This window comes from Zonotrichia leucophrys, chromosome 1, assembly GCF_028769735.1.
Source record: "Zonotrichia leucophrys gambelii isolate GWCS_2022_RI chromosome 1, RI_Zleu_2.0, whole genome shotgun sequence".
Lineage (NCBI taxonomy): Eukaryota > Metazoa > Chordata > Aves > Passeriformes > Passerellidae > Zonotrichia > Zonotrichia leucophrys.
The window spans coordinates 82,165,389-82,186,571 of record NC_088169.1 but is presented as its reverse complement, the minus strand read 5'-3'; the positions used below and the strand labels follow the sequence as shown (position 1 = coordinate 82,186,571).

Sequence of the window (21,183 nt, the reverse complement as noted above, 5' to 3'; positions counted from 1 at the left end):
ATAGTTTACTTCTCTGAATTTGCTCTGAGCTGTCATTTTGTGGTCTGTGCAGGATGGAACTGAACAGAGGCAGATGTGGAAATATTTCTTTTCAGTAAGATTATTTTGTACACAATGTACTCCTCTCTGTGGCGTTCAGTACAGCTCATCAGACTTCATGTAAATTTAGGACAAAAATGTAGACAAATAAATTTCCCTGTGTCATCTGCATGTCCTTGAACTCAGTTTCACTTTGGGATGACTGTGTGAAGAGACCATGAGTGGGTACAATTTTCCAGTCATAAGGAAAGTGCTTGGAATTCCTGACATTTGGAAGTGTTCACATATGTTTGATAAAATATGAGGTTTACTTAAAAAAAAAAAAAAAGAGCTTTTAAGTTGCTGGAACTCAGAACTTCTATGTAATCAGATCTGATCCTGGAGCTGTTTATCAGACTTAAAGAAAGTGCCCTTCACTTCACTTGAATGCTAGTGGTGATGTTTAAAGGAAAGATTGACTAATATATCTTTCCATGTTCTTGGCCACCAAACATCCTTAAGTTCATTCTCTTGTTTCATCTTGAATGACAGAGAGCCATTTAAAAATAACAGCTGGTGACCAATGTGGTCTGGTAGAGGTGGTGGGTATCAAGAAGTAATTCCTGTGTGAGATGTCTTATTTTCCAAAGCATGTTCTTCCAGCAGTGAACTGTACTTGTGAAACTGACTTAAATGAGTATTTTTTGCACTCCCAATATAAATTATTTCAGTTCCAGTGTATGCAGTTTCTACAAACAGCATTTGGCATCGAGATGCACAAAATATTTTTATTATTTTAATGTATCATTAATATGGGAAATACTGTTCTAGATAGTGGAACTTTGTGTACAAAGGACAGAAATAAAGGTATTTGATTCTGTTGACTAATAAATATTTTGATGTATATTAAAATATCAGTACATGATTTTAAAGCTATTAAAGTGCTGCTCAACAATGGACATGGTGACAAATAGCTGGCTATGAAAAGGTTCCTGCCTTGGTCCCTTATCTCAATGCATTTTTATGCCAAAAAATTGACAATTTGAGGTTACATTACTAATTCTGGAGTGAAAAGTGACACCTGTTTAGCATTTCAAATGCTGTACTTATGTCTGAAGCAAACAGACAGAATTTGGAAGTTCTCTCTTTGCATCTTCACGCTTCCCCATTTTTGTTTTCTCCAGTATTTAACGGTTGGTTTTTTGAAGGTGCTATCCAGACAGTCTTTTCTAATAGTAAGTAGAAAGAGCCTTTCTAGAGCAGATTTTCAGCTTTATCCCTGGAGTGAGAGCTGTGGCAGAAAAATGTGGTTAGAGGGTATCAGTGTTGCTGGAGTGGCACTGGGAGAACTGGGCCAGCCTGTTGAAGGGGGACCCTTTGGACTGGTGTCACCATCTGATCAGAAGACTGTGGGAAAGGTTGTCTGTGAGTTACAACATAATTTCTGTGCTGCCTGCTATTAAGATGTCTTCAGTCCCACAGCTCTGAATGTGAAAGGTTCCCTAAGAAGGGATTTTAGGAGAGCTAAACTTAGACAAAGCTGCTTTTATTGCTGAAATACCTCATTCAGTCATTTTCCCAGTATAGATGAGAGTTCAGATTTGTCTCCATTAATTCCCTCAGGGTATCTTAAAGAATTTTATGCAAGATCTCTAAAAAAGAAAGAATAGTGTTTCTGTTCTTATCTGACATTATATTAAACATTTGAAAATATACACATTAAACATTTGAGGATAGAGTAATGAACCAGAGTTGCTTCAATTTTTCTTTGACCCATTCCTGTATTGTGGGCAGATTATAGTATCAAAATACTGTAGTAAATCACTTAATAATTAAATTCTTTGTTGGTATCTCAGGAGTTTGAAATTCCTTCGGGTTTTCCCACCACCACCTTTGAAGATAAGGCCTGATTTGTCATGTGTTACATGATTCTAAAGTAGTTTCTGCTCAGGTGACCTAGCAAGCAGATAAAAGTGGTGCTGTACTTGGAGGAGAGAAAATACTTTCTAATTTAACCATTTTTTCTTTAATGTCTATAGATTTAGCAGAGTTCTACCCTTTCAGAATATACAAGCCTGTTTATCCAGTTGTGTAAGGCTGTCTTATAATGAATCAAAACCTTTCAGGTGTGAACATTTGTTCTTTAATTGGAAGCAAAAAGTCTTTGCTAAAGATTCAGTACTTATTATAGGTAAGACCTGAGAAACCTCCTAATTTAAATATCAAAGCTTTCCGATGAAAAACACATTTTCAAGAGAACCAGAAGTTAACAGAATTGAATTCTCAAATATTTCTTTTTTATTTTTGAGTTGTTGAATTTTTCTGTTGTTTAATTTTCTGTCTTAGATTTGTTTCTCCTCAAAAGCATAGAGACCTTGGGTTAGACTTATAAAGGCTTCTTACATTAAATCTGCTAGTGTTAAGCCCTCATTCAATTCTAATGTGATGTGTATGTGTTGTGAATTGAATTTTTTGTTTTACGAAGCTGAATGGTAATAAGGGTCTGTGATTTTCCTCCCAACAATATTTTTGTGTGTGCTTCTCCCTTATATGTAATGAGCACTGTATTGGTTAGTGTTTGAAGATGCATTTCATTGCCTCAGTAGTGAAGTAGGTGTTCTAGGAATAGTATGAAACACTGCCAGAAGTTCTGGATGCAATCTGAGAATTGCTTTGATGTTGTGATATTTGTACAGGGGTACCAAGCTTAGGAACCCTTGCAAGGCTCCATTTAGTTTCTTGGTTTTGCAGTTTAAAGTAAAACTCTTGAACACAAAGGCAGCAACAGAAACCCTCTAATATATTTTTTGGTTTTTAGTTTTTGTTGTTTTTTGTTGGGTTTTTTTTTTTTGTTTTACAAAAGGTAGCTTGTAATTAGGGTTGAAAAGGACTCTTAATGGTGTACTAATTTATTCCTCTTCCTTGTCCTGACAGGTTTAATTATTCCTAAGTATCAGTGAATAGACTGATGACTAGCCCAAAATTGACCAGTTCCATTGATGATTGGGCAGTGATAAAATTCTTTCTTCCATTTTGTTTCATCTTTTTTTGTGAGTTGTACTAGTGAATTATTCTTCCTCAGGTAACCTGTGTTTTACTTAATTGCAGATAAGCCAATAAGACATTTCCTTTACTTCTTATGAGTGTTTTTTTAATTTCCCAATCATCATCCTGGCTGCAGTTTAAAGGGTTTAAATCAGCTTTACTGGCTACAATATTTTCTCATAAAGTTAGATTAGAACTTTCTTTCCAACACATTTTTAAAAATTGAAGTAAAATTCCCTCCCTCGCATAATATTTTTTCTTTCCTGGGTTCCTGGCATTTTTTCTAAACTTAAAATAACTCAACATGCTGAACTTTTCCATATTGTCTCCATCAATGTCTCCACTGTTATTTCCTTGTTCCCCTTTGCTTCAGGAAACACATTTTTCATGTCACTCACTGGCAAGGGAGTAGCTGATTTATACAAAGACCAAACCGCCTACCAAAATAATCCTCTTTTATAATTTCCAAAAAAATTACAAATTTTTCTCCTTTTCTGCCTACCTGTCAACCTTTTTTAATGTAGTGTTATATTATGTTTTGTATAGTATAAGAGCTATCCTGTTGTTATCCCACTACTGAGTGATTCATCTCATCTGATAGGTGACTCCTGGTTGTGCTCTGCTTGGGTTGGTTATTTCTCAAGGAATGAGGAAAGATGCAGATGATCAATTTCACTTTTTCCAGTGGATGAATAGCATAATCCTACAACAGCATTTGATTTATGGCAAGTGATAAGGAGGTGGGGTGCAGAAAAGTGAGAAGGGCATAGTCCTAGCTAAAAGAATGCCAGGAAACCTACTTCTGTGTGAGTGGGTAGAGGAAGAAAACTTACATAATGGGAGAACAAAACAGATTACTATGTGAATCAGAATAATTGATGTATTTTACTGAGTCTTCATGAACTAGTCTCATGATCAACAGACTTTTGTCCAAGCTCTGTTATCCTTGTAACAGAAGCAACTGATTTGCACAAGACCAGAGCAGCATCAGTGAGTGCAGCAAATGCAGTAAGCTGTGCAAGAGGACAGCCTTGGGTGTCTTCTGAACTCACCTGGTGCTCCAGACTCCCACTTGAAACAGTCTATACTTGAAAGCTTTGCTATTACTACAGCTGAAATGGAACATTAGTGTTTGTTCTGAAAATAGCACTTTGCTCAAAGAGGTGATGCTCTGATATTCAGAAAAAAAATCCAGAAACCTGATAGAACATATGGGTGCACACCAAGAATGATGGGAGAAAACACCTCAAAGACACAAACTCATGAACTGAAATAATAAGCATGCTATATTCCCCTTGGCTGACATCTCAAATATCTTTGTTGTGGTAAAGACTAGGTGTTGTTCAGGCCCTGGTCACTGCAGAAATTGGATGCAGTCATCAGAAAAGTGGAGTAGAATCACAGAATAATTAAGGTTGGAAAAGACCCCTAAGATTAACTATAACCTAGCGCTGCCAGGTCCACCACTAAACTTATGTCCCAAGTGCCACTTTCACTCATCTTTTAAATCTTCCTAGGGGAGATGGCTCCACCATTTCTCTGAGCAGCCTCTTCCAAGGCTTGGCAAACCTTCACATGAATATCTTTTTTTCGTAATAGCTAAAACAAACCGCCCTTGGCTACAGCTTCAGGCTTTCCCCCCTTGTTCTATTGCTTGTTCTGTGGGAAAGGAGTCCAGCCCAGCTGGGAAGGAAGTTGTTTTTTAATCCTTCCTCCAGAAAGTTTTAAATCTGGAAAGGCTGCTGCTTTTACTTAATGCCTGTTCTCTGTGTGAATCCCTTTGTGCATCTATAGACAGTATCATTTCAAGAAAGATAATATACCCAATTTTATGCTTCAATTTTAAATACGTTGAGGGTTTTTTTCCAACCCAGTATTTCTTTTGTTCTAAATGGAGGCTGAAATTGAGAGTAAGTAGATAATCTAAAGTGTCAAAAACATTAATACCTTCAGTTATTATGTGATAGCATAATTTTGATTGCATGAATGAAGTACCTGAAAATTGTTACTTGGAAGATGTTGCTTAAAAAATACTAATGTGAGCACAGTAGTTAATTTTTTTTTACCAGAACTATTATATTTATTTTCTGACTTCCAACCAAATATCAATAGCATAAGTAATCTCTTAACTATTAATCTATTAAATATTGTCCACATTAACACTTTATCTAAATTGGTGTTGCATTTCTACAAGGGTTTTTTTTTCTGTAATTTGATAGCTGAAACTATTGGTTCCTGTTTTACACTGGTATGTACTTGCTTGAGTTTGTGTAACCTGATCTATTTGTCTGAATTTTGGCTGTTCTGGGGCATGTGCTGCCTGCTTGACTCCACTCTGCTTTTGTCTCCCTAGTTTTCACTTCTTTAATGATTCCCTGCAGTCTGTGAACATTAAGGTTCATGTGAGGTCAACCATACCTTGTAGATAGTGATAATAGTGCAAATAATGACAAATATGAGGGGGTTACATGGTATTTCCTGTATTTAATTTAGAGGCTAGGGATTTGTGAGCAGCTAGCAAGAATGTTGCATGAAGTTTGGTTTATCTTTAGGTTCAGATTTGAATCTCTGAGTATGCTCCTGTTCCCAACCCCCTTTTGTATTTTGCTTTAAAAAAAATCCTGTAAATTGAGCATGTTTAGGGATCTTCTGTCTCTGAGTTTGTCTTTTTTCATGTTTTGTATGTATTGTATTTCTTTACTTTTAGGGCTTTTGTAAAGCTGTTTCTATTTAACCACCGCCTGAACCAGGGTAGCATGAAAAGGAAACTGGCCCCGCTATGGAATAATTTTAGTCCCTGATGACAGTGAGAGTGCATGGAGGGAACACTAAATATTTTCTTGCAGGTTCCAAAAAGAAGAGATGGCTCTAGGCTACAAATGCCTTTTGCAAAGTAGGAAGTGATGTGTACATGTGAGTGATTTGAAAGCTCAAAAAATTTCTCTCTCTACCAGCTGATGCTAAAAAGTAGTTTAATATTACTGGTAACAGTGCCAGAAGAGCTAGCAAGGCAGGCAAGTTATTAAAAAAATATCGACAGCAACAACAAAACTCCCTTTTTTCAGCTTTTTAATAAGTCTGTTCTAAATTGTAAGATTATAGGCTTCTGCTTATACTCTGAATGAACAGCTGTTGGAATATAAGGAGCTGGTGGGATCTAAGGAGCTCTTGGTTTCCCCCAGAGAGCCCTTTTTCCATGCAGAGGTGATTGCAGGGGGCTGTGGTGCTGGGTACTGCTGGGCTGTTGATGTTGCTATTAAGAAAAAAAAAATAAAATTAAATCCTTTTGTTTCTGCCTTGGGTTCAGAGAAACTACTAAAATCTCTGAAATCCCTGGAAATTGTGATATAACAGTTTACTCAAAGATTTCAGGAGTATTTGTGAAAGCATTCCCTTAAATATGGAATAATGAAATTTGATGAGATAACCTTATATGTCATTTTCTTTTACCTCAGTTGTCTCTGTTATTAAATTAGCAGAAAGAAGGCTTTGTTTCAGGATACTTTCACTAAGGTATGTTGAAGTCTTCTTTTGGTTGATTGATTTGTTCTTATGTGCTTTATTGGGAAAAAAGGCACATCTAAATGTGATGGATACCCTGATATTATGGACTCTGTCATTTTTCAGAGTAGGATGTGCACTTAAGCTGTTTTACAGGAAAGTCTTTTGAGACTGTTGAGGAAACAGGCCAGAAACATAATTATGCCAAAGCTGCTGACTTTTAAAAAAGAATTTCCAGTGATAATAGGATTTAAACTAAATACAGTTTAATTTCAATTCCATTGCTGCAATTTGCAGGAAGGAAATTTTGAGTTTACATTTTTCTGGGTTTGAATTTTTTAACCCCTTGTGTTAACCATAGTTGTGGCACTTTGTTTAGCTCTTCTTTTCAGCATTAAAGACATAAAAATGATGAAGTTGTAGTTGGAAAGAGAAGATTCTAGTGTTGTTGTATTGCATTTGGATGTTCTTGTTGCTCAGTTATGCTTTTGAGTACAACTAAGCATTTTTTGGTGCAATAGGGAACTGGCCCCACAATTTGTTCTTAGTCCTGTTTTTCTGTAAAAACTTGTCTGGGAGTGGCTGAGAGATGAAAAGATGTTTTCAACTGGTCATCCCTGAACTCAAGGGTGTTTGGTTTGTTTGATTTACATTATAATCATCCATTGTCTTCGAAGTTTAAATAGTATTTTTTTGTTGTTTTGAATGCCATTTTATTTCATTAGCTGGGAGTTCATTTACTCACAACTTGGAATACTGTGTTTCTCAGTGATAACCTGGGAAACTTGAATGAGTTTATTGGAGCAAATATTTCATGACCACCTATGGGTACATTTCACCTTTTGCTGTACTGCTTTCAGAGTACTTGTTCTATAATCAAAAAGCCTTTAATTTTGGGATCTTAACCAAATCATCTGGTCTTCTGCACCATTTGTGGTGCATCTACAGGAGCAGAAGACAGAGAATTAAATTGTTTCCTGAAAGAGTGATGTGTGGAGCCCTGTAATCTTCACTAGCTGAAGCTCGCCCGTGTGCTTCAGAGCAATACTTAATAATGAGACAGTTCAGAAGGGCAGCAGGTGTGTTCTGGAGAGCAGGAGGGAATCACCTGAGCTCTTTGCTCTTGTATTTGAAGATATTCCTGTTGAGTCTTTTACACAGTTCATTGAACTGAGTGAACTCATGATGTACTTTCCTTCACTTTTTCTTTTATCACAAAAATCTTTCTAGAATTCTTGCACTTGTTCTTCATCCTTTTACTGTTAAGCAAATAAGACGCTTCTTTCAAATGTACTTGTGTTGTGGCTCCCTGGTGAAGCCAAGGAGGCTTGACATAGTGACATTTTGGACTAATTTGGGGCTAAGAATTATTTGAGTGTACTATTTGAGGGGAAAAAATAATCTCATAACACTTTGAAAATGTGATGTTTTTGAAGATTCAAATCTAAAGCACTAATTTTACAGGAAAAAATATAATTGATGTTGTATTTTGGAGGAGTAATCAACTGCATTAAATGCAGATATTTCATTAATAAAATTGTTTAAATAATATTCTCTTTTCTCCTGTAGGTAAAAATCATACGTATAATAAGCCTTTACATTTAAAAAAATAATTTAAATAAGTTACCTTGTTTTTCCATAAACAAAAATTCATTAATTTTTTTCAAGTTATTAATACAGTAAGACATTTTTCATATATAAGTTTTTCTCATGGGATAATTGTTTTGTGCTGCCCTGAAATTTGGAACTTGCATATTAGAAAAGAGTTGAACTCACACATGCTGCATTGTACTATGTGCTTTGCATAGACCTGGTACTTTTACTCAATGTTAGCTGTGTTTCTGCAGCAAAATCAAATGTGAAACAGTTAAAAAAAGCCACAGTTAGCAGCAGTTCAAACTTTGGTTTAGACATCTTGTTTGTGGTATTGTCTCTAACACTATTTTTAGCCATTAGTTAATGTATTTTATATTTGAAAAAGTGATGATACAGTGCTCCATGGCTCTGAGGTAGAGAATGGAAAAGATATGAGTGAGAGAAAGTGTTGCAAGAAAGATCAGACTTCTCCCTCAGCTTTAGCTGCTGAAAGGTTTTGTCCTTTCAGCTTGTAACTTACACTCAGGAGTGCTTGCTGAGTAGGGAGAGTCTAGATGAAGGACAGCTCAAAGTAAATCCATAGTCCCTTGGCAAACAGGAGACAATGTGTGTTCCCAGTCATGTAGTATTTGACATTAATTGCCTAAAATAATGAACAACTTGAAATTATTGCGTAGCTTCCTAAAATGTGCCCAGGAATTTGAAACAACTGGGCGTGGAGACACTGCAGCAGTGTCAAGAGCCCAGTAAATTTAGCTGTGTGTTCAGTTACAAATGCAGCTAATCTCCCTATTGTGGCCTTTTCAGATTCCCTGTAATTTTCAGGGCACAACACCATAGTCTTAGGCATGGGTCCTGTCTGCACCTACCTCAGTGGATTGCACAGCTGTTTTCTAGAACTGTATTTTCATTAATTTTCACAGTAATGATTAATACTGCTAAATGAAAATAATCTTTGCAGATGGATTGGTTTAGATCTTGATAACCAGCTCTTTGCTAATTACATGCTTTTCAAGGGTTTTTTAACTCCCTTTATGAAGCTGACTTCTTTCTTTGAGGTGTTTTGTGCCCAGTTGTGACACTATTTGAATGTGTCCTCATTTATATTTTATAAAAGTTAATAAAAATCACATTATTACCAACTACCACAGTACATTTGAAGTTGTCCAAGAGCAGACTCAGGAGATTTGGTATACCAGGTAACCCGCATTATCTGCCCTTTTGCTTTTCTTTTCTATCCCCTTTTCTTACTGGTCTGATACCACTGTGTGGATGCAGTTTGCCATTGGGAATTTTATCCACCATGGTGGATGCTGTGAAAGAGGTAATTTGTGGGTCTGGGACAGTCTTTGTGGTACCCTCCTTCTCCAGCCCCTAGCAGGAGAAGCTGTGTGCAGGCAGCCATCCTCCCTTCCCAGAGGACAGGAAAGGGTGAGAGGTGGTGTGGGTGCAGAGCAGAATATGGCAGGGGTGTAATAGAAATGAAATTGTGACCATTTTAGTTGTTTTGTTGTATACCAGTTATAAAATGTTGTATTCTGGTTTTGGATCAGAAACAGAGTAGTACCTCTAGGCATGAATTAACATTCACACCAACTTTTAAATATCTAAGAGAATATTTAAACAATGACCAAAGGGCATAATCTTATGTTAACCTTGTTTCAATTTGCTTATGTGGTTTTGATCTTATTTTTTTCTGTGTTGTGGTGGTAGAAACAATAGCAGAAGGAATAAAAATTAATCTGCCTTCTCAGTAGCATTCTCTGCTGGTGCCAAGACATTTTCCTGAACCTGTAGGTGTTGTGTGGAGAAGTGGGTGACAAATCTTCTACCACTAAAGTGATGATTGGTAAAACAAACAAGACAAAATTTAAACTGTTTGGAGAAAGAGAAGCATAATATAATCTATACTGTTGATCTTAAGGTGTAATGAAGTTCTGTAATGGAGGAAGAATGAGTGTTTGCTATTGGTGTGTGGGCCTTTGCTGTGTAATCTTTAAAATTAAGTATTTTAAGTAAAACTCCATTATTTTTCCACTGATTTCTGCATTAGTTTTCAGCTTCTATATCTAAGGTCTTAGACTATTATAGCTTGATAAGAAGATGGGGAAAGGCACTGTGAGTCAAGCTAGAACAGTTTATAATAGTGCTTCATGAGCTTCTGCACAGCACCTCCTCTTTCCACTCAGTCTCCATGTCGGAGGTGGTTGAAGGACCACCAGAGGGGCTCTTCAAAATGAGCTGTCTCTGAAGCACAGCCATCATCAGCAGCCTGAGCCCCTTCCCTGGCTTACTGCGGTGATGTGGATGCTGAGGGAGAAGGAACCTCCAGCAGTGGGATGGAGTAGACATTTGTGGCAAGAACTCAAGTCCTTCTTTTCACATGCCTCTAGGGTATCTGTACTTTCTCAGGAAAATTCACTGGAAGGTAATTCCATGGGCAGCATGAGCTCCTGCATTCAACAGATAACACAATCAGTGCTTTCACCCCCTTCCAGTCAGGTCTGATTCTCTTTCCTTACATGCTCACATAAATGTTACTTTTCAAGAGCCCTTGTTCCCCTGAAGAGCTGACTGTGTCTTATGATGACAGCCAGTGTCAGCTGTACATTGTGGAGGCTCCTATCAGGGGAAATGTGAGAGGCATTTTAGCTTATCAATTTAGCTGTTCCCCCTCCTCATGTTCTCAAGGGGGCTCTTACTTGCAAAGCAATGCATGCAGTTCAGAATGCTAGTGAAAACTCTGCCAAAATTGGGGAGAGATACAGGAATGTTAAATGACATACAAGGTATCAGGATTTATGCACAGGCATAAATAATTATCATCAATTTTAATATTTTTCCTCAGTTAGTAAACATAAAAATATTGCTGTATTTGTATATATAGAAATAGCATCTGTGTCTGCTAGTTATACAGCATTTTTAAGAAAAGAAATGCACAGTTTCTGAGCACATTCTTTAATGTGTATTTCTCCTGGCTGCTCCATTGGTTTCCTCAGCCTCTTCTTTGCATGGCCCACAGTCTCAACCAGCAGAACAGAGGGGGCAGCTCTGGGCGTGGGCATATGGGGCAGGAAGCTCTTGAGCCCAAAAGATAACTATTTGTCTGTTGTCAACTTACAATGAATCTGAGCATGCCAGATTTTTAGTAATTTTAAAATTTGTCCACCTAACTGACTTTAATTATCAAATGCATATGTAATAGTTAAATGCTTGCAATAGTGGGAAAACTCTGCTTTTATATCCGAATTATTAAAACAGGTAATTTATTTCTACCTCTTTCACCCTGTCCCTTTACTAGCTTTTAATGCATATCAGAAATTCATCACATTCTGCTACTTTTCAGAAATTTCACCAGTATGAGTCATTACTGGATCCAGTGGCTTTCATGGTGCTGCCTTGCAAAGTGTTGTTCTTATACTATGCATGCACGTGCTTCACAGCAACAAAATTATTTCAATACCTCTAAGCTTTTAAAAATTAATAACTTGCAGTTCCTTTTTGGATACTAAGGTAATATCAAACCTTGTAATTCTTCAGTGATTGTGAGCTCTGGAAGAAGAAGAGACAGATAAGCAGAAATTCTCATGGTGGAGATGAAATCTTGGATGATTGTAACATGAGCTAAGCAGTTATGTTCAGAAGCCTAATACAAGACATGTGCATGGACTACTAAGAAAATTTATTGGGTTTTTAGTATTTACTACATTTGTAAAGCTCTTGTAGGATAAGTAACCAGATTTAAATTTCAGCTTACATATGGATTTAATACTTAGAGATGTTAGTGTTTTTGTAGTTTTCATTTGTGGTGTTGTATTTCAAGTATATCACTAATTCTGCCTTTTCAATATAATTTGAACAATTCACAATTAAATCACGTTTATTTCTCAAAATTATAATGGAGGGAGGTTCAAATCGTGCTGGTTGAATTGACTATGTTGTTAGTATCAGGCTATGATTTGATCTGGGTGTGGTTTAAGCTGTCTGGCCCTGCCCCTATTCAGTCTTTGAGAGCAGAAAATAGTTGCTTTCAGGTGGATCACATCTAAGATTTGTTCTTCTGTGCATCTCTGTGCCAGAAGAAGACACGTGGAATAATCATCACAAATAGGTGCTGGAGGAGGAGTGATCACTACATAAGTTCATTTGCCTGAAAGTACTTTGTAGTTTCACCTCAAGCTGTGTGTGTGGCCCAGCAATGGGCAAACCTGCACAGAGCATGTGTAGCCATCATGAGGAACATGTCAGGTTGTAGAAGGATCATAGTGACCCAGTCCCAGATTTTTAAATGTGGATTTGAGGTGTAGATTTTTAAATTGAGCTCAGTACACTCCAGTGGTATAACACACAACTTTTGTTTGTGTTGGTGATAACACTACGGTGTCATTTGGCAACTTCTTTTTTGGTGCTTCAGTCTCTCAAGCCTTGTGCATTCTTGAAGGCAGTGGACTTTCCTGAGAAGCTTCCAGAAAGGATATTTGGTGGCTCTGTCAATGTATGTTGTAGCTCTGTTTGCTATGGCTAGTAGAATATGAAAAATGGGGGAAGAAACTTGACGAGTGTTTTTTTTAGAAAATAAATGAAGAATGCTGAAATGCTCAGTTATAGATATGCATGTGTATATATATATATATACACACACACACAGAATTTGTGAACTAGAAAATCAGAGGTTTAGCTTTTTTTTAATTCATTGCTGTTCTTCTGGGACTGGCAGGTGCTCCTGGTCTTGGCTCAGTTACTGTCTGCATTTGCCAATTGTAATCTTTTAATCGTGATCCAACAACAGTGCTTTAACAAGAATCTATATAATCTCTTGTTTAATAACACATACTCATGTTTCTTTTGATCTTATCAGCCCAGAGATTGCTTCAGACTTGCTGGCAGAAAAGAAATCAGGAACCTCTGACAGCTGAGTGTTGTAGGTGTAGTTGAACTGGCCCTGTGCCCAATAAGTATCTGACAAATTGTTTTCTGCATTTTTATAAAGCCTATCAATTTTAAAGCAGCAGTAATTTTGCTTCAAAAGTTATTTAATTTCAGCTAGGAAGATAATCATTAGGCAGATGACCATGGGTATTTTTGCTGTTACTTTTGAGAGCTCGTGCAGTTCTCCCCAGCTGTGCTGCATTTCAATTAGAGGTGGAGATAAGGTCTTACAAAGATTTCCATTTGACAGGATCAGCTAGTGGAAGAAGATAAAGGATTGCATCCTTTGAAATTACCAGGGTGATGTGGCTCCATTTCAGGATTTCCAATTGGCATATGTCTTTTGAGATTACTAGAAGTTTGAGCTTGGTGAAGGACAGCCACCATTTTCCTTAAGTACTTATGTTTTCATACAAAACCAAATAACCCTTTTTCATTGTAAAATATCTTTGTTTTAAAAACTTCATTAATGACATTTCTGTTCAGGAACTGTGTGACTTCTTTAATAAGCACTGGCAACTCTGAGAATGGAATAGCTCACTTTTGCTGGAAGTCAAGTGTTAGTTATGTGCCAGTTTATGAAGCTGCCTTAGGTCTTCTGTGAGCTGGTGGTAGCACTATGCAGTGTTGAACTGTAGCTCCAACACTCTGGATGCTTCTACCACTAATAGGACTGATCTGCCCATTTACCTCCTCCTGTCTTCATTCAATAGATTTTGAGTAGCTTCAGTGCTTTTCTTTTTAGTTACTAGGTCTGTGTTCCTTTATCACAGACTTCAGTCCTAGTCTTTATTCTGACTGTAGCAGAGCAGCCTCCAATCAGAGACCTTTTGTACCCCAGGAAATCTGACTATAATGGAAATGATTAAAGAAAGTGCACATAACCTCAGGACTGAGTAAGGTGCGGGAAAAGCCTGAATACACAAGACTCGAGTAGTTTTGATAGTTTTAGCAGTGTTATTTTTTCCTTTCTTTGGGCCAAGATTTTTATCTGGCTGTGAGGGAAGGTCATTTGTGAGCTACTTCTACTGGTGTTACTGGGTCTACTGCTGTGACCAGGGCAAGTGGTAACCACTTTGACCCAGAGCTTTTTGTTTTGTGCTCAGTGCTGGGTACTGCCAGATGTCACTTCCTTTTGCTGACTGTGTGATGGCTGAACTTTCTTGGAAAAAAATAAATACTGGCTTTGCCAGCCAACAGAGATCTGGAAAAAAGTACCTTTTCAGTTTTGTCAGCAAATTTCCTTTTATTTATTATTTTTTATTAAGGTTTATCATACTACAGTGAAGGATAATGTAATCAATTAAATTAAAGTACTCACATACCAAATATGCTAACCTGTCCTGGAGCACAAGGATTTTTCCTTGTAACCTACAGGCATCTCTTCATAGATGTTAAAATCTTTAGAGCATATCATTCTCATTAGCAACATGCAGGTTTTCTGCTGGTATCTGTTTCTTCAGCTGGAAAGTTTCAAAATCTGTATTTTGCCAAGTACATTGTGTTGGTCTTCTGTTGTAAATCAAAAAGTAATGGACTCTGCAAGGAAAATCCCAAGTGAGACTTCCTGCTCACTGGAATAGCAGTCTTTTTCACTTAATATTTAGAATTCTATTTCTGTAGCCTTTAGTATTTTTTCTTTTTTAAAAAATATTGTTATTTTAAAAACTAAAATAGGTACTGCACATTGTACTGAAGATATTACAAAAATTCTAGAATGTTAAAAAAGGCTTATTTTGAAAGTAGCTTAGATTTGGGGCACAGTGACAATTTTTCTTCTGCTTCTGCCTTATTTGTGCTATGATAAGGCAGTCTCTGGACTTTCCATGTAGGGCTGTGAATTTTATGTAGAAGAGTCTGAGTCTAATTTAGCCACATGTTTTGCTGTCCTTCTGTTGAGTAAATATTGGAGACACCCTGTCAAACATGTCCACAGCATTTCTTGGATATGTTTGCCTCTACTGATCTTAAGCAACTCTGATAAAGGAGATTCCACAATCTCACAGACATCTTGTTCTGGTGTATCACTACCCTGGAGAGCTCTTTCTGTTATTTAACCAATGCTTTATTTGCTGTAGACTTAACTCTGCCTTCCTCCTCTTGTACTTGATGAGACAGATTTATCAGTATGTGATAATTATATGAAAAGAGTTGTCATGATCATCACTAACTACTACTTTTATAGTTTCAGTAGTTTTCCAACAGTTGTACCCTACAGGCCTTTTATTCCCATCATGATCTTCTGGACTGTCTCGTTTTGTCTATGCTTTTCTTTAATAGTGGTCCTCAGGAGGTTCAACAAAGGGATGAATGATGGCTTTGGTGAGGAATGGTACCAGTATATCCTGGGAGCATTGGAAAGCAGCTTTTCAAAAAAGAATTGGGGGTCCTGGTGGGCACCAAGCTGGACATGAGCCAGCAAAGGCACTGCCAGAAGGCTGAACAAGGTGATCTTTCCCCCCAGCTCAGTGCTGCTGAGACATGTCTGTAGTGTTGTGTCCAGGGCTGGGTTTCCCAGACTGAGAAAGCTGTGCTGCTTTAGCCTGGAGTAGAAAGAGCTCTGAGGGAATCTTAATTATACATTCATAACCTTCTAATTTACACCTCTGCCACCTCTTCCATTTCTTCTCACAAAAGATGTCTGTATCCTCTCATGATGAAAACTTCTTCAACCCTTGAAAATAGGTGCAAATATTTTCTGAAATAAATTATACATATAGATTGTTAGATATACTATATAGAGTACTTGTTAGATTATTATCAAACTTACTGGGAAAAAAAAAGGTAAAAAAGGAATAAAAGAAAAAAGGGCAAGAAAATATTGTTTAGTGAAGTGGTTTTGGTATGCAAAGGCATACTTTTTTTTATTGTGTTGGTTGCTTTGGGGTTTTTGGTTTTTGTGTGCTTTTTGGGGGGGGGTTGTTTATTTTTTTGGGGTTTTTTTGTTTTGTCATCCCTCCACATCATCCAGAAAACTGGTTCTTTGCCATATCTCACTTATTTCCCAATACTGTTGCTCAGGCTGTCAAGCCGCCTTCTTCCTGTGTCTCCAGAATAACCTCCAGAGAATTGATGCTTGGTTGCCAGATCCAAATACATTTTGAACTTTATAGGAACAGGGCAGATCTTTTTGAGTAGAATTTGAGTTTAAAAACAAGTCTGCTTGTCTGCTTTTGTTGCTAGTTTGAAATGAAATATTCAATTACTCTCATGAAATATACCTTTGCCCTCATGATTTTGTATAAAAGAATTTCAGATGTTCACATTTTTGATGCAGATTAATAAAGTATGATAGTACTGATGAAGGAAAAAATTGGTAGTTTACACAACAGATGTTGTGTCTCGTGTAACCTAGTTTTAAGTCACAGACAGAGGAGCTTAGAAAAGAGAAATGGTGCTATTTGTAAGATTTTGTTTTCTCTGAAAGTTGTTGTAAAGATTTCCTATGCAAATTTTTCTCACACTTTCTGATCTGTTTTAACACGCAGCAGCCTCCTGTTCTATGTGTTTGTAACCTTCTAATTTACACCTCTGCCACCTCTTCCATTTCTTCTCACGTAAGATGTCTGTATCCGCTCACGATGAAAACTTCTTCAACCCTTGAAAATAGGTGCAAATATTTTCTGAAAGACTTACAATATTTCTGTAAGGATTTTGCCTCCTAAATGATAGTATGAATATGGGCCAGTATACCTAGAACAAAACAAAATTTTCTCACTTATGAGGTGTACGTGGGAAAGATGGATTGGATTAAGGCAGGTGTTCTTCAGCACTTGTGAGTCCCTGTGCAGGTGATAAGGAGGAGGTAACAGCGCTAAGCCCCAGCAGAGAGGGTGGCAGTGGGAAGTAGGACATTCCCCTCTCAGTGCTGGAGAGCTGCTCAGTTTGCTCAGTGACTCTTGTATGAGCACATTGATGATACAGAGCAAGATATGATTGTTCCAAGTGAGTCTAGCACTAAGCTAAACTACTAGAAAGGGTATTGTTAATTGGGAATAGAATTATCTACTCTCAAACTTGCTGGAAAGCAGTTCAGGACCAGCAGCTGTCAAAACAGATTTTTTAAAGACTGTGCCTTTTAAACTGGAACTAGCAATATGATATTTCTATTAATCACAAAAGCAAAGACTGGTAAAATATGATCTTTAAATTTCAGTTCTAATATTTTATTGTTAAATTATGTTGTTCTATAAATATTTTTTTCCTTGGACTTTTATTACAAATGCTTTTTAAGTGGTGCCATTTGCTGTGTCTGTTGTCCCACTACTCTGGTTTGAGTTTCAATTTTTTAAGCTTCTACAAAGTCCACTAGAAACTAGGCAATCCTTTTTGGTGGACTCAGACAAACTTTCATTCTGACCCCTCCAGCATATAAATGAAGTGTAGCTTTTATAGTAAAAGTTACAGAATCCTCATGATCCAGAACATGCCTGCAGTAGTAGTGTGTTATGTAATAACAGTCTTTCTTCTTCTTGTAGGTCCTTTTGTTCTGCATCACAGCTGCTTTGTTCATGTTCTTCTTCAGGTATGTTGCTGGTGTATCCATTTATTGTTCAAAATTGTTTTGAACAGTGTTTCTTAGAGCTGACTGCTTTTTGGTGCTCTTCTGTATATTCTTCACTCAAGATGAATTGACTAGAGTGCTTCAGTGGCACCACCCAGTGCTGTGATCATAACTGGGCTAAAAAGGGAAATGTTGATTCTTCTGGAAAATACACTGATTACTTAAGGAGTTTCATCTCCTAAGTAAGACCCTGGAGATGTAACACAGTGTGAAAACAACTGAAATCTGCTTTTCACGGCTCTTTTTAAGAGCTCAGGGCAAGAAGATCGCATTTTCTCTTTTGGCAAAAATAGAGGAGAACAGGAAAATCAAATTTTGTGGCCCTAAATAATGCCAAATGTTTGACTTGTGTGCGGGTGTAGCTACCTTCTTTCAATTTTAGAATAAACTTGTTTCATGTGTTTTCACAAGTTATGAATTATATCTATGTTTTAAAGCTTAGAATGGTGGGAGATGGATGAGACACTCATTTTAATGGCTTGTTTATCTCTCAGTTTGCAATATAGATGCATGTAATTTATTTTATTTCCCTTTAAATACCAGACCTCTCAAATTTTCTTCATTATATCTCAAATTGGAAAGTTGCTTTTTAATGTAACCTTTGACTACAACCCTTTGGCTTAGAATTTTCTGCGGCGTGCAGCCATCTATGGTTCTTGAAGCTGTATGATCCCCTGGTAATTGCAAAACTCTGGAAGCTGCAGCTTGTTTTTCATAATTCCATTACTTACGGATATTGGCCAAGAACAGTCTGTGGATAGAAGAGGGCTGTTAATTTAGGGGATTCAGAGAAGCATTCCTCCTTTCATCTATAACCTATTAAGAACTTTGCATTAGCAGTATTCTTGCTTTATTTTCTTCTACTCTGAGTTAAGCCATAACAACCTCAGAGAATTTGACTTGTAGTCTTGAGGTTGGACACCTGTCTGCATGCATTCTGGTCAAATGAACTCATAGCACTAAAATTCTGGTCAAAACTATAAATGTTGTATGATCTTGGAGGAAGCTAATTGTCTCCTACCTATGTCTTGGTAATGAAGTGGTGTTTTAGAGAGAGCCTGCAAGTTAAATCACAGAATCCTAGAATAGTTTGGTCTGAAAAGGAGCTTCAAGGTAATCTAGTTCCAACCCCCCTGCTATGAGCAGGGTCATTTTCCACTGCACCAGTGCTCAAAGCCCCATCCAGCCTGGCCTTGAAGACTTTCAGAGATGAGACAACCACAGCTTGTCAGGGAAACCATTCCGGTGACTCACCGCCACATGTTATGTCACAGTAAAGAATTTCTTCCTAATATCAAATCTAAGCTACCCTCTTTCAGTTTGAGGCCAATACCTCGTGCTGTCACTGCGTGCCCTTGTAAAAAGTCCCTCTCCAGCTTTCCTGTGGCCTCTCTAGAGGTGAGAACTGACACAGAGCCCAGATGTATTTGGTGAATTTTTCCTTGACCTGACACAAACACTGGCTATTGAATGGTCTCCAAACCACTTTCTCTTCTAAAATAATGACTCATGCCAAGGCTGATGGAATATCCTGTTGAGCAATCATCAACAACATTTAATTCCTTTTGTCTTTGTGTTTGAACAGGGGAATTAAAATAGAGCCTCAAGTTTAGTTTAATTATTGGGGAAAAAATCTATTTGTAAACACCAGTGAATGTACTAAGACAAATTTGTCAAAAATAATTAGCACAAACTAGTTTTTGAGGTGGTTTTTTTTCTTCCTTTCTCAGTATAATCAGTTTTGTGAGTCTTCTTTTGTGTGGAGACTTCTTCACATGCTTTCCTAAAGAAGCCAGGTTTAAAAGGGTCTGGGTGAAAATACCTCTGGATATGAACAGAGTCTTGTCAACTGCTCAGGGAGAAGAGACAGCAGAGAGGTCACTTAATCAGACCTGAGAGTTGCCCATTTGTTGGAGCTAGCTGTGATTGTGAGCTGGTTGCTGTCTGAATTGATAACTGAATTAACTATTGATGCCCTTCAGTAAGATTTTGGACAGGCCTTGGAAAAATCCTGTGTGCCTAGGGAAGACAATCTTCCTGTTTCTGTTGTCATCTAAAGCTGAAAGTGATTGGGAGAGTCATTAAATTAAATTTCCTATTTAATGGCTCAAAATCACTTCACCCTTTTTCTTAATCATAAATGGATCAAACTGATAAAATCACGTTCATACTTCTGGAATGAACACCTTATTCAAAGCCAGATCTGTTTGGCTTGTAGAATATATTCCTGTTGATTATAAAACACTATTAACTCCTAACAAGCATTCACTGACCTGAAAACCAGAAAAATATCCTTTGCATTTTACTTAACTTGTTCCCAGAGTGGCTTTGTCCCTTCCACCCAACTAAAATGTCAACAAAGGTACGGAGAGCAGTAGCACTCATGGTCACCAAGATCATATGAAATGTCTTTCATTATTAAAGATAAAATCCTAACACCTATAGGCTGTAATTTGAAGCTTAAAACTTTTCTAAAAAGAGATTTAATCTAAGTCTACCTCTATGCTATAAAAGTCTTACTGATGCTTGGGAGTCAAATGTTGCACAGAATAAAAGCAAAGTAGTCTTTTATTTTCTGAGTTCATATAAACTGCCTTATCTGAAGTTATCAGGTTCTCTGATCTTAAAAATTATTACTGTGCCTAATAGGTAGCCCTGGTTGGAGCTGCATTCCTAACAGCTCCAGATGTAACTAAATTTGGCTGTTTTTTTCTTCTCTGGGTAGTTTTGAGCTGAATAATTTTCCTTGCACAGCTTGTACTGTGATGCACGGTAGCTGCATTGGATTGAGCCACTGGTGCTGATTGGGAAAGCATGGAGAGCATAGGTGCTCCACAACATTCCCATGGACGTTGGTCATTTTCAAGTAACTGCATACCAGCATGACTTTAGGTGATCTTTGCTGAATCTAGGAAATTAAAAGTTATTTGATTTGGAAAGTTCAAAACTGTTTTCTATTTGGAAGAATTGAGGTATGTTCTATACATCACACAGCTTCCAGGGTAGCTTTCAGGTTGCCAGGTTAACAGACGCCTGTAAAGCTGAGTTTGTTTAATGTTGCTTCTGGAAGGCCAGTGGTTGATAGTCATCCTTTACAAGAGAAAAAAATGTTGCACTTAATTGCCACATGACCATACATCTCCCTTGAGGTGGGTGTCTTCCTATCTACTCCCTGCTGTAGCAGGAAATACTGCTGTAACAGATGCATGAGTCTTGGTCTGTGAAAGTATAGATGCTGTTCTTCTTGATTTATTTGATTATTTCCTTTTCTAGTATATTGATTGTCTTCAGTATCTTGCTATAATCTCTATTTTATATTGTTTTCTACACAAATCCTGTAATAATGGTCTGTTAATGAGGCAGATGTTTCATACTAGTTGAAAACATCACCAAGCAGCCTTGATATTTATTACTGGAGTTTTCCCCAAATTCTGTTGGACTGTTCAAACATTATTGCATCTGCTACAGGACAAGAAAAAGAAGGTGCTAAATCTCACAAGTAAAGAAGTGAGGTTACAGAGCTGAAATGG

The 21,183-nt window shown here is 37.3% G+C and overlaps 1 protein-coding gene across 1 annotated transcript in view; it reads left to right on the top strand.

Annotated features, from left to right (window-relative positions):
• Window positions 1–21,183, top strand: part of TMEM135 (transmembrane protein 135) — a 156,280-nt gene that overhangs the window by 79,291 nt on the left and 55,806 nt on the right. The window contains exon 6 of the mRNA XM_064719310.1: window positions 17,568–17,614. Coding sequence (XP_064575380.1) covers window positions 17,568–17,614 — 47 coding nt within the window. The remainder of the gene's footprint in view (window positions 1–17,567; window positions 17,615–21,183) is intronic.